The 17,564-nt window shown below is 41.4% G+C and overlaps 1 protein-coding gene across 1 annotated transcript; it reads right to left on the bottom strand.

The window, feature by feature from the left end:
* On the bottom strand, window positions 1-1,563 carry LOC100661453 (tripartite motif-containing protein 75-like). The gene has a single exon (XM_064273484.1). The coding sequence runs from the start codon at window positions 1,561-1,563 to the stop codon at window positions 154-156; it is 1,410 nt and encodes a 469-aa protein (XP_064129554.1). The 3' UTR covers window positions 1-153.
* Between the last annotated feature and the right edge of the window lie 16,001 nt (window positions 1,564-17,564).

The following is a 17,564-nucleotide window of genomic DNA, read 5'->3' as shown; positions in this document are numbered from 1 at the left end:
TTTCGGTTAGCAGCTGTAGCTCTTAACCACTATGTCACCATAGGAGTATTTAAAAAGGAAAAAATCCTCAGTACTATATTCACTGATAGTTATGATATTCTACCATAAATTGCAGGAATAAAATTAAGCAATGTGACAGCCTCCCAGAGTTTATCATTCATAATCTCTGACAGCACAGATTGTGAGAGGTGGAGAATCACGTCCAATACAGAAATAAGTCTTCAGGATTTCAGAAAATCTATCAGTGAAAGAATGGATATGAGATCTGTCATTCAAACTGTAAAGCGAAATCTCACCCAGTTCATAGTCCAGATAAATGCCAATCCCTCTGGGTTTTTCTGTTATCACCAGAGTGACTGGAAAAGTGCCTTGTGCAACATAGTTACCATTGCACAGCTGAATTGCCCAGCATCTCTCCTGCCCTCCCGGGGGCCTCTTCACCTTCCTGGAAAGGGAGTCTTTACAAAGCCCCACAGACCATTTACGCTTCTCACCCACTTCCACCTCCCAGTAATGTCTACCAGAACTGAACTCTTCACAACCCAGGACAACTGGGTCAAACTTGAATCTCTTTGGATTAGGAGGAAGTCTCTGTGTTTTCTTCACAAATGTGACAGACTTTTTATCTTCAGAGACAATCAGATTTGAATGTGCTGTTTCAGGATCCAAGGTTACATCTTCCTTAAATTTCTGTATGATTTTCTGCAGAGCCGAATACTGTGGAGGAAGGCTGCATCCTTCCTTCGTTAGCTGGAAGGAATAGAGGACTGGGGGGTTGAGGCTTTCACATCGATCCTGGATGCTCTTAATATCTGTCAGCAGTTTCACTTCTGACATCACACTCTTCTCTGCCACCTCCTTTAGTAGATTGTTGAGTGTGGAAATGGACTCGGAAAATGCTGTTATATTCGCATTTAGTTTCTGTTGAATGTGCTTCTCTTCACGAGCTAACCTGGAAAGGGCTTCTTCACGCTCACGGTCTAAAAACTTGTACAGGTGCTCAAATTCAGAGAATAATTTTTTCCTCTGCTTTTCCACCTTCTTTCTCAGCTCTGATGGTTCTCTCTCTTGGGAAGTTACTAGTTTTTGAAAGTCTGCCACTTGCTTCTTCAGGAGCTCCATGTAACTCGTGAGCCTTTTCCTGTGATGAGAGGCAGCCTCCTCTATGGACCTCACGAGGTGATCCTGGTGGTCTGGGGGCTGAGTGCACAGGGGACACAACACCTCCAGGTCTTCCTCACAGAAATGGGTCAGTACCTGATTGTGCTTCTCATGCAAGCGTGTCTCTTCCTCCCTCTTCCCCTTGCTCCTGGTGATGTGGAGTAGCTTGACAATTTCAACTATATTTCCCAGCTGGGTGTTGCTCCTGAGGTGCCACTGTAGGCATGGGTGACGGCACACAGGGCAAGGGAACCTGTCCTGTTGACCCTCCCAGGACTGCTCGATGCAGGAGCGACAGAAGTTGTGCCCACATTTGATGGTAACGGGGTCTCTAAAGTAATCCAGACAGATGGGGCAGTTAGCTTCTGCCTGAATTCCTGCTAGGGCTGCTGTGACCTCCATTAGGCTCTGAATGAAGGTTTGGACTGAGATGGTTTTTCCTCAGGTTGTGTCAAAGCTATGAAATTCTATGAGGTTGCTGGTCCTCTGTTGCAGAAGTTGGTGTCAGTAGGGGTTCTCTTCACAACCAGCTGTGGATCACAGATTAGTTGGGCAACTAGGCTTCCATCCTTTGGCAGCTCAGAGAATATGAAGCCAAGCTAATCACTTCTCTTGAGCAGAATCCAGTCATGACCTCATGGTGCCTATTTGTTCCTAAGGATAAGAAAACATTCCTTTATTTAAAAAAAAAATTGCCTCTGTGGCTGTGCTCAATGCCACTGATTCTTGTCTCTACCCTTACAATCCACTTATTCCCAAATCAGGTACAGAGGCTTTCTGAGGGGTCTACCCCTTGGGGCTTGATCTCCTGTCTGGCTTAGACACCAGCCTTTGTGTATTTACTATCTGGTGAACCTAGGGAAATTTATTTAACATCCTTGAGTCCAAGGAAATTATGTAAATGAAGATAAAAATCCCAACTTCAATCATTTCAATCTTGTGAAAGACATAAGAAAGGCATGGGACTGCTTTTGGCTTAAATGACAGATATTTCGGAGAGCAATGAATTCATAATAGACCAAAGTTTACTTCCCTTTCATCTAAGCACCTCAGTTGCTGGATATCTTAAACTGTAAATATCAAATCCTGGATTAAATTACATTCACTTAAAGAACCCAGCCAACTTGGAAAACTCACATGGTGTACAGAAAGATATGTGAGATCTGGATTTCAAAATGAAGTAAAGCTGGGAAACACAAATCCAGACACCTCCAACAGCACCCACCCTGGCCTCTACCTGCCCTCCACTCACAGGGATGTAATCACAAAAACTCTCCTATTTAAAAGGGTTCCAGGATTCCTGTCCTCATAAGGACCACAACATTTTCTCTACAGCTGCACTTCTCCATTCATGAGAAACCTGGATAATGAATAAGGCAGACCAAAGAAGAATTGATGCCTTTGCATGGTAGTGTTGGTGAAGAATATTGAATATACATTGGACTGAGAAAGAAAGAAACAAATCTGTCTTGGAAGAGGTACAACCAGAATGCTCCTTAGGAGCAAGGATGCTGAAAGTTTGTCTCACATACTTTGGACTTGTTATCAGGAGGGACCAGTCACTGGAGAAGGACATCATGCCTGGTAGAGAGCTCCCCCTCATGTGTGTTAGTTTGTCATGCTGTTGCTTTAATGTTGCTGTGATACTCAAAGCTATGCAACCGGTATTCAAACACCAACACGTCAGGATACAGCAGAGCTTCCAGGCTAAGACAGACTAGGAAGAAAGACCTGGCAGCCTACTTCTGAAAAGAATTAGCCATTGAAAACCTCATGAATAGCAGTGGAACACTGTCTGATACACTGCTGGAAGATGAGCTCCTCAGGTTGGACTGCACTCAAAATATGACTGGAAAGAGCTGCCTCCTCAAACTACAGTCGACCTCAGTACATGGATGGAGACAAGCCTTCAGGAACTTCATTTGCTGATGTGGGAAAACTGAAAAGGAGAAGAAATAGCTGCAAACATCTATTAATAATCAGAACGTGGAATGTACAAAGTACGAATCTAGGAAACCTGGAAATCATCAAAAATGAAATGGAATGCATAAACATCAATATTCTAGGCAGTAGGAAATGGACTGGTATTGGCCATTTGGAATCAGAGAATCATATGGCTGTTAGGTTGGGAATGACAGCTTGAAAGGAATGGTGTCTCATTCATCACTGAAAAGAACATTTCAAGATCTGTCCTGAAGTACAACATTGTCAGTGATAGGATAATATCCATAAGCCTACAAGGAAGACCAGTTCAGATGACTATTATTCAAATTTACACACCAACCACTAAGGTCTAAGATGAAGAAATTGAAGATTTTTACCAACTTGTGCAGTCTGAAATTATTCAAACGTGCAATCAGGATGCACTGATAATTACTGGTGATTGGAATGTGATGCTTGGAAACAAAGAAAGATTGTAGTTGGAAAATGTGGTGCTGGTGATAGAAATGATGCTGGAGATTGCATGACAGAATTTTGCAAGACCAATGATTTCTTCATTGCAAATACCTTTCTTCACCAACTTAAATGGTGACTCTACACGTGAACCTCACCAGATGGAATATACAGGAATCACATTGGCCATAAGTGTGAAAAGAGATAATAGAGAAGTTCAATATCATCAGTCAGAACAAGGTCAGGGGCTGACTGCAGAGCAGACCATCAATTGCTCCTTTGTTAAGTCCAACTTGAAACTGAAGAAAATTGGAAAAATTCCACGACAGCCAAAGCACAGCCCTGAGTATATCCCACTTGATTTTGGAGGCCATCTCAAGAACACATTTGACACATTGAACACTAATAACTGAAGACCAGACAATCTGTGGAATGACATCAAAGGCATCGTACACAAAGAAAGCAAGGTCATTAAAAGGACAAGAAAGAAAGAAAAGACCAAAATGGATGTCAGGTGAGACTCTGAAACTTGCTCTTGAACTTTGAGTAACTAAAGCAAAAAGAAGAAATGATGAAGTAAAAGAACTGAATGGAAGATTTCAAAGGGCAGCTGGAGAAGACAGAATAAAGTATTATAAAGACATCTGTACAGAACTGGAGATAAAAAACCAAAAGAGAAGAACACGCTCGGCACTTCTCATGCTGAAAGCACTGAAGAAAAATTTCAAGCCTCGAGATGCAATACTGAAAGATTCTATGGGGAAAATATTAATCAACACAGGAAGCATCAAAAGAAGATGGAAGGAATACATAGAGCCACTATACTGAAAAGAATTGGTCAATGTCCAACCATTTCAGGAAGTAGCATATGATCAGGAACCTATGGTGCTGAAGGAAGAAGTCCAAGCTGCACTGAAGGCACTGGCAAAAAACAAGGCTCCAGGAATGGACAGAATATCAGTTGAGATGTTTCAACAAATGAATGCAGCACTGGAAATGCTCACTGGTCTATGCCAGGAAATCTGGAAGACAGCTACCTGGCCAATCCAATGAAAGAGATCCATATTTATGCCTAGTCCCAAGAAAGGTGATCCACCAAATGCAGAAATTATTGAACAATATCATTAATACCACAGGCAAGTAGTATTTTGTTGAAGATTATTCAAAAGAGGTTGTAGCAGTATATCAACAGGAAACTGCCAGAAATTCAAGCTGTATTCAAAAGAGGACCTGAAACCAGGAATATCATTGCTGATGTCAGATGGATCTTGACTGAAAGCAGAGAATACCAGAAAGATGCTTACCTGTGTTTTATTGACTATGTAAAGGAGTTCGACTGTGTGGAGCATAACAAATTATGGATAACATTGTGAAGAATGGGAATTGCAGAACACTTAATTGTGCTCATGAGGAACCTGTACAAAGATCAAGAGGCAGTCATTGGAACAGAATAAAGGGCTACTGCTTGGTTTAAAATCAGGAAAGTTGTGCCTCTGGGTTGTATACTCTTACCATACTTATTCAATCTGTATGCTGAGCAAATAATCTGAGAAGCTGGACTCTATGAAGAAGAATGGGGCATCAGGATTGGAGGAAGACTCATTAACCACCTGCAATATGCAGGTGACACAACCTTGCTTGCTGAAAGTGAATAGGGCTTGAAATACTGACAGAGATCAAAGACCACAGCCTTCAGTATGGATCACGCTTCAACATAGAGAAAATAAAAATCCTCACAACTGGATCAGTAAATGATATTATGATAAAGAGCAAAAAGATTGAAGTTGTCAAGGATTTCATTTTACTTGGATCCATAATCAATACCCATGGAAGCTGCAGTCAAGAAATTAAAAGGCCCATTGTTTTGGGAAAATCTGCTGCAAAAGAACCCTTTAAGGTGCTAAAAAATAAAGATGCCACCTTGGAGACTAGGGTGCACCTGACCCAAGCCATGATGTTTTCAATCACGTCATATCCATGGGAAAGCTGGGTGATGAATAAGGAAGACTGAAGAATTGATACTTTGAATTATGGTAGAGAAGATACCAAATATACCCTAGACTGCCAAAAGAGCAAACAAATCTGTCTTGAAAGTACACCAGAATGCCCCTTAGAAGCAAGGATTCCATCTCACATACTTTGGACATATTATCGGGAGGGATCAGTCCCTGGATAAGGACATCAAGTTTGGTAGAGGGTCAGCGAAAAAAGTTGAAGGCCCTCAACAAGATGGACTGACACAGTAGCTGCAACAATGGGCTCCAGTATAACAATGATTGTGAGAATGGTGCAGACAGGGCAGCAGTTTGTTCAGTTGTACGTATGGCCACTATGAGCCAGAACCTATTCTACAGCACCTAAAACCACAACAGCACCTCTCCTAGCACCACACTCTCTGCAGCTCTCTCCTTCCTTCACTGTCTCCAGGAGGCTGAGCTCCCCCAGGCCCCAGCAACTTTGTACAAGATGATGTCTTAGTTATCTCCTGTCCTGCCTTTAGCTCTCAAAAGCTTAGTCACTTCCTCCAGATCTAAGCTTCCCCTGACCTCCTTGGATGTTGGGCTCCCCTAATACCATGTCTGGGTATAGCAAGTACAGCATCATACACTTTTGCTTTGGACTCTTGTGATTTCATCCACATTTTGGAGGTCTGAGGTCCCCGCTAAAATGGTAAACCCCATGAATTTAGGACTTGTCCCTTCCCTGACACCACCAGGATTGCATCTCCTAGCATCTCCTCAGTTCCAGCTGTTGAATGAATAAAAACTGGACCAGGTTCCTGGTTCTCCCTTAGGAGCTGAGTGACTCTGGGCAAACTACTTAATGTCTCTGAGCATCTTCCCTATGTAAGCAGAAGGACCTCTTGTGAGGGGTAAGTACGATCAAGGCATCAGGGATATCAGGCTTCATGGTTCTTATCCCTCCACTCACCCCAACTATACACCAAACCCTCTCTCACTGAGACATTCTGGAGGTGATTCCATACTCGACTTCAGGCCAGCCGTATCTGGACATTTGTCATTCGACTAATATTGTCATTTGACTAATATCTATTAGCCACCCCTTTTCTGACTCCATAGTATTAGGGTGGAATCTGGGTATCTATTTTCAGCAAGCGGTTAAAAAGAACCCTCATATATGTGACTTGTTTTGAAATATTGCAAACACGAGTTTGGATTCATTTTCGAGGGTCCATCTAAGCTCTGCACCAAGTAGGTGCTCAGAATCCAGGGCTTGTCCTATGTCTCAGCCTCCAGCAACCACAAGGCTCATCGCCGGCTTACCTGGAGCAGTAGACACTGCGGAGGGTCGCGGCTGAGGAGGGTCGTGGCTGAGGAGCGTCGCCGCTGAGGCGGGTTGCCACTGAGGAGGGTCGCTGCTGAGGAGGGTCGCTGTGGTGGATCTCCCAGACTGATCTCCACAGTCAGGCTTGTAACTGAAGGCTGGTCAGTGGTTGGACCAAGGCAATATATACACCACCTGCAGGGTGGAGCTCTTAGCACTCCGCCCTCCATGGTTGGGTCGCTTTTCCCATGAGAAGAGAGGGCTGGGTTGGGCAGTGTGGGAGAGAATGTTTGTTTGGTGGAAACCGATCTCCCCTGAGACAATCAAGTCAGGTGGGCCCTCGCAGTGCTAATAAGCATGATCTCATTTACAGCATTGTAATTCTGTTTTATCCCATCAACCTCCTTTAATCCCATCTTTGCTGATGAAGTAACTGAAGATCTGAAAGGCTGAATGAGTCCTATTCCTATTCTGACCCTGATTTGTTCACCTCTGGAACCCACCAGTTTAACCCTCATGTTACAGTATGCAATTTTCAGCACCATGCAGTACAAGGAAAGGCAGAATTTTACATTTCAGTTGCACACATCTGGGTTAAGTCTATCCCTTACTACTTGCACCCTCACCAGAAGCTGCAACACATTCCAGTGATCGAAGAGTCTTCCACTCCTACTTTTCATAAACCAAAATCAAGCCAAACCCATTGCCGTGGAGTTGATTCGGACTCATAGCGACCCTACAGGACTGAGTAGATCTGCCCCATCGTGTTTCCAAGGAGTGGCTGGTGAATTCCAGCTGCTGACATTTTGTTTAGCAGCCTTAGCTCTGAACCACTTCGCCACCATGGCTCCACCACTTTCCATAGAGTGGCCACTTGGACAGACCTAGAAGGCAAGCCAACCATGGACATGCCTGACATGTAGAATGAGAAATTATAAAACATGTCAAGCCAAGGACACAGTTTTGCAACTGTTGGATGTTTAGGTTCTCTGACCCAAAGCCTCCTAAAAATGAAGGAACTGCTGGAGAAGGAACCCTTAGGAGGAAAAGAACACCGGGATATGCCAGCATGAAGCAACAAGCACCAGGGCCAGGAAACAGAACTGCCAGGACTGAGGACGCCTCTGATTATCTGCTGACTCTAGTTCACGTTGTGTCTTCGTGGATTGGTCAGCAGCCATTATAATTGCCCCCACTTTTCCAATGCTCCACCCTCACCTTTATCCTCTTGCACATTTCAGGCCCTATCTTAGAACCAGTTACGACCATGGCCACCTCCACAGGACTAAACTGCACAGCTTCTTAGGTGACTTATTCCCATTAGTTTTACCTCACCCCTTATCATTCCCTATACCTTCTTTTTTTTTTATTGCAACATAACCAGGCTACTTAAAAGAATTGAGCAGTTTCCTTAGCTCTTTGAAAGAAGCAAAAACTACCACGTGTCAAAAGCCCCTACACTGTCTGGTTGCCACCTATTCTGGCTCAGTGTACACTGTCCTGTCCTCTGCCTCTAACTCAGCACACTGGATTCTCCTGCCTCTGGACCTTTGCACAGGCACCTTCATCCCATGACAGTTCTCATCCACCATAAAAAAAAAAAATAAAAAAAAAATACACATTGTTTAATTTCTTACTTATTCCCTATCTTTCTTTAAATCCCAGCTGAATTTCACTTTCTATGAGTAGCGGTATATATACTCAGAAAGTCTTTGAAACATTATAATTTATTTTAAACAAATTGCTAATTATGTGAGATCAAATTCATAATTCATTTTTTAAAATGCACTTATATCTTTTTTAGACTAAATTTTTTGTTCTAGTCTACCAGCTGTTTGTAGAACAGATTATCCTTTTAAATATTAATTTGTGGAAATTCAGATGGATAAATTTCAAGGACTGATTAAAGTCCTTGTAGTTTGACACATTAAATGGCTTTTATGGGTTCAATTGTGTTCCTCCCAATTATGTGTTGGAGTAACACCTATACTGTGGTTGTAATCTAGTCTAATCTAATTACTTTGATAATGTAGTGTAATCACCTCTCAGAATTCAATCTAACATAATGTTATCAATCAGTTACAGTCATACCAGTGTAGGGGGATCCTAAACCTAATTAGCATGAGTTACATGAAGAGCAATGTAGACACAGAGGCCTCCACATGGACTCCTAATGTATACACAGAAACATACAGCAACTGGGCCTACCTACAAAGAAGGAGTTCATGTAGCTTAGACCCTCATTTTTACTTTAGTCTTCAGAACTGTGAGAAAATAAATAAACATTTGTTCTTGAAAGCCATCCAGTTGTGGTATTGCTGTTACAGCATCAAGGGGCCCATATGAGGAAGTCAGGCCCACAGTCTATCTGCAGATAGGAAGCTTAGCAGAGTCAAATGGTAGGTCCTCAGTTAACCAGGTCCTTACTTTGCCACTTGCTGCCACTCTAAGGTCCAGCACCTTTATTCATCACGACCCACACCATACTCAGCCTGTCCATCTCACAGATTCCTGTGGTATGCAAGGTCACAGATCTTTGAGGAGTGGTGGGTAAATGGAGCTACCCTAAATTATGGGGAATCTAAGGAACTCCATGCATACAGTAATAGTGTGTTCCCATGGTGGACCCCCAACGAGAGGCAGGGAGTAAAGCTTCACTGGGAATGGAGGGTGCTGGAGAGGGTTGTCCTGTGAATATAATGAGATGAATGTATGCCTCCCACAAGACTAAAGAAGCTACACGCTTCATCTCACTCAATTCCGTCAGTGATTATGGTTCCCAATTTATAAATGAGAAAATTGTGGACCAGAGAAGTTAAGAGAGGGAGTGTGAGTTACAACCCTGGTAAGTCCCACTCTAGAACTCAAAAGCAAATCACAGCCACCAGATATTCTGTCTCCCACACAGGGAGGCAATGCAGAGCTCTGCAGTGGGGCTCCCTAGGGGGATTTCTTTTTTCTTTTTCTTTTTTTCTGAAGGTTAGAGGCAGTCCTACCCCTGATTTCAGGCTGTGGGAACCTGTGAAGATTCACAGAAATTTCCCTCATCACTATCCCTCAGGTATCCTACCTTATAAACTTCAAAAGGTGTGACAGAACACAAGTCAGAGTTATATTTTCTGGAAAATGTAAGGGCTGTTTCTTATACTCTCACCTGAATCTGCCACCCATGTGAGGCAGAAACAAACCATATATGGTTTTACTAGTTATCTTATAGGAGACTCTGAGTCCATGAAGAAAGGGAGTGTGCATCTCACGTCAAAGGCCCTAGCACCTGGAAGGGTCCATGTATCTTACTTTATGAAGTACATTAGTGTGGGCATCTTTGGGGAGAGAATGAGAGGAAAGACTAAGGAAGAAGGGGTAAACTAACAATCAAAAGATTTGCCTTGGGTGCGCTAATAATGAAAATACACAATGAACTCCCAAGGTCCCCCAAAAACCAAGTAAATTTTAAATTCAGCAAGACAAATTCCATTAGATTTCAAGACCTGGGAGTAATCTTCCGTGGCTAGAGACGTCTCATGTGGGCCTGTAAAGTATACCCTTTATGCAACTATCTACCATTAATATACCATGATGACAAAATTTGAACCGTGTTGATGGTGGACTTTTGTCATTTAACTGACTGTTAAACATTGAATTGTGTCCCCCACAAAATGTGTGTCAAATTGGCCAGGCCACTATCCCCCATATTGTGTGGCTGTCCACCGTTTTGTCATCTGATGTGATTTTCCTATGTGTTGTAAATCCTACCTCTACGATGTTAATGAGGTAGGATTATAGGCAATTATGTTAATGAGGCAGAACTCCATCTACAAGATTAGGTTGTATCTTGATTCAATCTCTTTTGAGAAATAAACAAGAGAAACCAGCCGAGAGACAGGGGGACCTCCTACAACCAGGAATGAGGAACCAAGAGGGGAGTGCATCCTTTGGACCCAGAATGACTGCGCTGAGAAGCTCCTAGACCAGGGGAAGATTGATGACAAGGACCTCCCCCCCACAGTCGACAGAGAAAGCCTTCCCCTGGAGCTGACACCTGGAAATTGGACTTTTAGCCTCTTAGACAGACAGAATAAATTTCTCTTTGTTAATGATATCCACTGTATTTCAGTTATAGGAGCACAAGATAACTAAGACACGAACCATGGTAGCTGAACTTTGTGTATATGGGAACCATGCAAAGTGAGAAATTACTGCGGGCGTCTGTGTGTTTTATATGGGTCGAACCATGCCTTAACCCCACCACTGGCCTTCACCATGTTATTCTACTTATTAGTTTCTAGGCTCCTTTTCCACAGAAGTCTTTCTCAATTAATAAGGGATTCTTTTTGATCCATTCCATAGGATTTAAACTTGCCACATTCAGTAATTCTTTTCCTGATGAATCATGAAATATTTCATTATAATAACATTTAGTATTTCTCCAAGAATGTTTTAAGACATATAGAAGTATCTGCTATATGTTAGTGAAGTTATTGCACAACTGCTGTCATGGGTTGAATTATGCCCCCCCCAAATATGTGTATCAATTGGGCTGGGCCATGATTCCCGGTATTGTGTGATTTTCCAGTATGTTGTAAATCCTGCCTCTCTGATGTTAATGAGGGAGGATGGGTGGCAGTTGTGTTAGTGAGGCAGGACTCAAGCTACAGGATTGAATTGTGTCTTGAAGCAGTCTCTTGAGATATAAAAGATAGAAGCAAGCAGAGAGACAGGGGGACCTCATACCACCAAGAAAGCAGCACCAGGAGCAGAGTGTGTCCTTTGGACACGGGGTCCCTCCACCTGAGAAGCTCCTCGACCAGAGGAAGCCTTCCTCCAGAGCCTACAGAAAAAGAAAGCCTTACCCTGGAGCTGACGACCTGAATTTGGACTTGTAACCTACTAGACCGCGAGAAAATTAATTTCTCTTTGTTAAAGCTATCCACTTGGGGTATTTCTGTTATGGCAGCACTAGATGACTAAGACAAGTGCTATCAGAATTCAGTTAAGATTATTACCAATTTCGATGTTAATTTATTTATACATTCTAATTTGATAGTCATCATTCTAGCACTCGGTATAATATAAATTTCACTAATTTCTGATTGTATTCAAGAATTGGAGCAAACAGTAGTTTTTCACCTAGTGTTACTTCTACTTTTTCCAGCCCGCTTGTACATAAGTAGGGCCTTCCAATTAGGTTTAGATAATGGAATATGAGAACTAATGTGTGTCCCATCCTTCAGCATAGTGTGCTAGCTCTGTGCTCTCCTTTTGCTACTTGTTGTGACCCTGTGATGAGTGAAGGCTTTAGATTCCTGGGCCACTAAAGGGAGGAAAGCCCTGATGATTCACATTATACTATGTATGAAAAAAAAGAGGTATTTTCTTGCTAAACAATGGAGATTACCACAGCTCACCACAGCTATCCTGATCAATAGAGGAGTTACTCTTACATCAATGAAATGGGTTCTCCAAAACTCTCCTGGTCACTTTCCTCAAATTATAGCAATGTGCAAAATACTAAAGAGATATGAAAAGTAAAACACTTTACTACATGAAATTGTAAATAATGCACATATAGGCTGTCATGGGTATGTTGTTGTAGTTGTTAGGTGCTGGAGAGTCAGTTCCAAAACATAGCGACCCGATGTACAACAAAATGAAACACTGCCCAGTCCTATGCCATCATCACAATCATTGTTATGCTTGAGCACATTGTTGCAGCCACTTTGTCAGCCCATTTCGTTGAGGGTCTTGACCCTCTACTTTACGGAGAAGGAGGTCCTTCTCCAGGTTCTGGAAACATGTCCAAAGTATGTGTGATATTAATCATATTGTTCAATAATTTCTGCATTCTGTTGGATCACCTTTCTTTGAAATGGGCACAAATATGGATGTCTTTCAGTCAGTTGGCCAGATTACTGTCTTCCTAATTTCTTGGTATACACGAGTGAGCGCCTCCGGCACTGTTTGTTGAAATATCTCAGTTGGTATTCTGTCAAATCTTGGAACCCTGTTTTTTGGCAGTTCCTTCAGTGTTGCTTGGAATTCTTTCTTCGGGACCATCAGGTGTTGATCTTATGCTATCTCCTGAAGTGGCTGCACATCCACCAATTCTTTTTGGTATGGTGACTCTGTGTATTCATTCCATCTTTTTTTGAGGCTTCCAGGGTGATTCAATATTTTTCCCAGAGAATTCTTAAATATTGCAACTCAGGGCTTGATTTTTTTTTTTAAGTTATTTCAGCTTGATTAACTTTCAGTGTGTTCTTCTCTTTTTATTTTATACCTCCAGGTCTTACATTTCACGGTAATATTTTACTTTGCTTCTCAAGCTCCCCTTTGAAATTTTGTGTTCAACTCTTTTACTTCATCATTTTTATACTCAATTTAGTCACTCTAAGTTCCAGAGCAAGTTTCAGAGTCTCTTTTAACATCCATTTTTGTCTATTCTTTTTGTATTTTTTTAAATGACCTTTGCTTTCTTCATGCACAATGTCCTTGATGTGACTCACCACTCCTCTGGTCTTCTGTGTCAAATATGTTCTTGAGATAGTCCCAAAATTCAGGTGAGATACACTCAAAGTCGTACTTTGCTTCTTGTGGACTTGCTCTAATTTTCTTCTTCCACATGAGCTTGTCTTGGAGCAACCGATGGTCTTTTCCGCAGCCAGCCCCTGGCTATGTGAATCAGGAAAAGCCTCCAGCCTGACCTGTGGACTTAGAATGTTCAACCTCTAAAACTGTGTGAGCCTTTTCCTTTTAACAAAGAGAAGTTTGTTCTTTCACAGTCCAGTAGGCTAAATGTCTGAATTCAGGACTCCAGCTCCAGGGGAAGGCTTTCTTTCCCTGTCGGCTCTGGGGGAAGGTCATTGTCAAGTGTCTTCCCTTTGTCTGGGAGTATTTCGGCTCAGGAACCTCAAGTCCAAAGGACATGCTCTGCTTCCTGACGCTTATTCTTTGCTGGTATCAGGCCCCAACTCTCTGCTTGCTTCCCTTTCCATTTATATCTTGAGAGATAAAAGGTGGTACAGGCCACACCCCAGGGAAACCCCCTTTACATTGGGTCAGGGATGCCACCTAGTAAACGTGTTACAATCCCATCCTAATCCTTTTCACATAAAATTACAATCACAAAATGGAGGACCACCACAGAATACTAACCAAGTTGATACACATGTTTTTTGGGGGATGCAATTCAATTCATAACATAGGCTTTACTGGTTTTGTTTGTTTTACTCCAGTGTTTGCTATTTCAAGGACTCTGAGTCAGAATCGACTCGACGGCACTGGGTTTTGTACTAAGGAGAAACTTACTAGAGAGCCTACAACAGGCACCAATGCCTTGTTGCAGCCACCAAGCATTCTCCCCGAATTTATTGTTACTCAGTCAGGGAGAAATACTGGAAAACAGAAAAATACCAAACAGGGGGCATAACACACTTAATCCCATCACCTAGATGTAAACATGATTTACATTGCCAATATTATACTTTCAGGCATTTGGGTATCTCTAGGCATTCTTTTCTTTTCTGTCTTTTCAATGACTTCTTGCTTTCTTCATGTATGATGACCTTGATGTCATTCCTTGTCCGGTTTTCAGTCATTAGCATTCAACGTGCCAAATCTATTCTTGAAATGGTCTCTAAATTCAGGTGGGATATACTCAACATTGTATTTTCGCTCTCGTGGACTTGGTCTGATTTTCTTCAGTTTTGACTTGAACTTGTATATGAGCAGTTGATGGTCTGTTCCACAGCCGGCCCCTGGCCTTGTACCGACTGATGATATTGAGCTTTTCCATTGTCTCTTTCCACAGATGTAGTCGATTTCATTCCTGTGTATTCCATCTGGCCAGGTCCATGTGTATAGTCACTGTTTATGTTGGTGAAAGAAGGTATTTGCAATGAAGAAGTCATTGGTCTTGCAAAATTCTATCATTCAATCTCCTTGAACACTAAGGTGTTACCGATCCAAGCCATGGTATTTTCAATCACATCATATGCATGTGGAAGCTGGATAATGAATAGGGAAGACCGAAGAAGAATTGATGCCTTTGAATTGTGGTGCTGGTGAAGAATATTGGATATACAATGGAATGCCAAAAGAACAAACAAATCTGTCTTGGACGATGTACAACCAGAATGCTCCTTAGAAGCAAGGATGGGGAGACTGTGTCTTACATAATTTGGACATGTCGGCAGGAGGAATCAGCCCCTGGAGAAGGACATCATGCTTGGTAAAGTGCAGCATCAGCAGAAAAGAGGAAGACCCTCAATGAGATGAATTGACACAGTGGCTGCAACAATGGGCTCGAGCATAACACCGATTGTAAGGATGGCGCTGGATGGGGCAGAGTTTCATTCTGTGGTACATAGAGTCATAACCAACAAAACAGCACCTAACAATAGCAACAACAGGCATTCTTGTTTGAGGTTTTGAGAAATTATTTCACACAAATTGTCTCCTTTCCTTTAAACTGCTATTGCCTGCAATTAGTAACATATGATGTGTCATTTTTTCATCATAAAAAATATTTTCCAAAAGTGGCAATACCTCCCTTTTAATAAAAATAATAACGCATAAGGCTGAACTAAAAACAATATAAATTAAACAAAGGAAGAAATGCTCCGTGTGTCATCTCAAATCCATGATATTTTATTTTTAAACATTTCTAATTTTATACTGTACACTCACTATTAACATATTTATGTTAAAAACAAATATTTCTCGAGTACTTAGTGCAAGGCACTAAGTATTTATTAAAAGGTAATGAATGATGTAAACAAACAAAAAAGATTAAGTTGTACTAGGGCATAGAGAGTGACAGAAAGTGCTGAGTTTTCTACAAACTGTTCATGGAAGTTCTCTCTAATGATGTTTGAGCCATTATATTATTTTTTTCCCATAGAATTTATTTTGGAATAAATATATTTATCAATCAACCAGTACATTTATTGCTACATTACCTCTTAAACAGCTGCATGACAGCCCATTGTACACATATATCATAATTTATCCAACTGTACACCTGAATGTAGGCTTTCACTTTGTTTCAAATTTTGGAAATCAGAATGGGGATTCGGATGATTTCTAGTAGTATTCATAAGACACAGAATTTATTCTGAGTGGAAGTACTGGTATAATGACAAAATCCAATTTAAGTATGGAAAATTATTGCTTGATTGCTTCCAAAATGTTATCCCAGGTCTCCTTCAAACCAAGAAGAGTGCAGATGGGCCACCACATCTCTAATCCCCCAGCAAGGGATATGCTCAATTTTTAAAAATCTGTTCATGACAACCTCACACTTGCAACCTCCATATTTGTGGTGTTTTTCAATAGTGTTTCAAATATTTATTGGGCAGTACTTTCTGTCTTTGCGTCCATTAATGCTTTTGAGTCATTCATGATTGGTTCCCTTATCTCTGATGGTTAATCTCTATAGAAACAGTATAGGTGATAAACCACAATCTGTTACAGAATCCTTTGCAGTATAATGTTTGAAATATTTTGGCACTTCCATTTATATTCGTATTTTCATTGTCAGTATGTGGCTTTGAAGAGTAAGGCAATGTATGCAAATGGTCTTCCTCATTCAAAAATGAAATATATATTTGAACTCTGCCCAAATACTTTCACTGTTTGTGTGTGTATGTGTGTGTGTGTGTGTGTGTGTGTGTTAATGCTCCAGCGTTCAACCTGGAATTAAAACTTGTGTATGAGAAAAACGGAATATTAAGAATCAGAAGTAGCTTCATACTGAGCTCCAACAGTGACTGATACTTGAAGCGACAATAATTGGCAGATTAAAAACAATGAAAAAGCCAGGGTAAAAATCACAAATCCATTTTGAAATGTCTCATTTATTGGCCTAGGATATGCTAGTTGTTCAGGAACAAAATGTGCCAGACAGTGTAATTAGGTTTTTGATAAATGATCACAGTTAGATGACTGCAGCTGATGGGATTATTTCCATCGTTTCCGGTTTCCCTGCCAGTCTGGGAGCTGTAGTAACCTTCCGTGGGCTCCTAGAATTCTTCACGATGGAGTCTTCAATCTTGACTCTGCAGTGGCTCATTCTAAAACCTGTGCACTTTCCTCAATCTATTGCTCCCTCAGTTTGGGTGAGAGGGAGGTGAGAGAAAAAGACTGAAGGAGTCTGCAAAGGCTGGAGCAGGAGGTACCGGGGTTCAGCGTGGTCACCAAATGACATTTAGGGTGGAATCTGGAGTCTTTACTAACGTTGAATAGGAAACTTAATAAGAGACATCTAACTTTGATTTCAAAGTTTTTCTTATCTGTGCAATCAAATATTAACCATAAAACCCTGCCAGAAAATCTTCTGCAGCAATGTAAATCTGTTTTATCCTGTTAGAAAAAAATAGTCCACACAATTATTACCTCCTAATTTAGATCTCAAAGGGCTTCGTGGCTGCGGATGTGTGGAGGGCCAGATTATTAGCAGCCAGGCCAGAAATAAATTGGTACCTTCTCATCCTCAGTGAATGCAGAAGGCAATGTTCAATCAACCATGTTAAGATTAACCAGTGGCTGATCTATGTTTCTCCCTCCTCGTCTTCTTATAAGCCCCATTGTGCCTAATTTATTTGAGTCATTTTCTTTTCCTAGAATCAAAATGTCCTGCTTATATGCTTATAAAGTACTTTCTCAGAATAAACCTTATGTTCAAATTTTGGTGAGTTTTGATTATTTTTTTACAGAGTAAAGTC

The sequence above is a fragment of the Loxodonta africana genome, chromosome 21 (genome assembly GCF_030014295.1).
Source record: "Loxodonta africana isolate mLoxAfr1 chromosome 21, mLoxAfr1.hap2, whole genome shotgun sequence".
Lineage (NCBI taxonomy): Eukaryota > Metazoa > Chordata > Mammalia > Proboscidea > Elephantidae > Loxodonta > Loxodonta africana.
The sequence above is the reverse complement of the archived record's forward strand: the minus strand, read 5'-3'. Positions and strand labels throughout refer to the sequence as shown.

Bases quoted from the DNA above. Each gene is read 5' to 3' on its own strand.
- LOC100661453 (XM_064273484.1), bottom strand. From the start codon at position 1,563: ATGGAGGTCACAGCAGCCCTAGCAGGAATTCAGGCAGAAGCTAACTGC.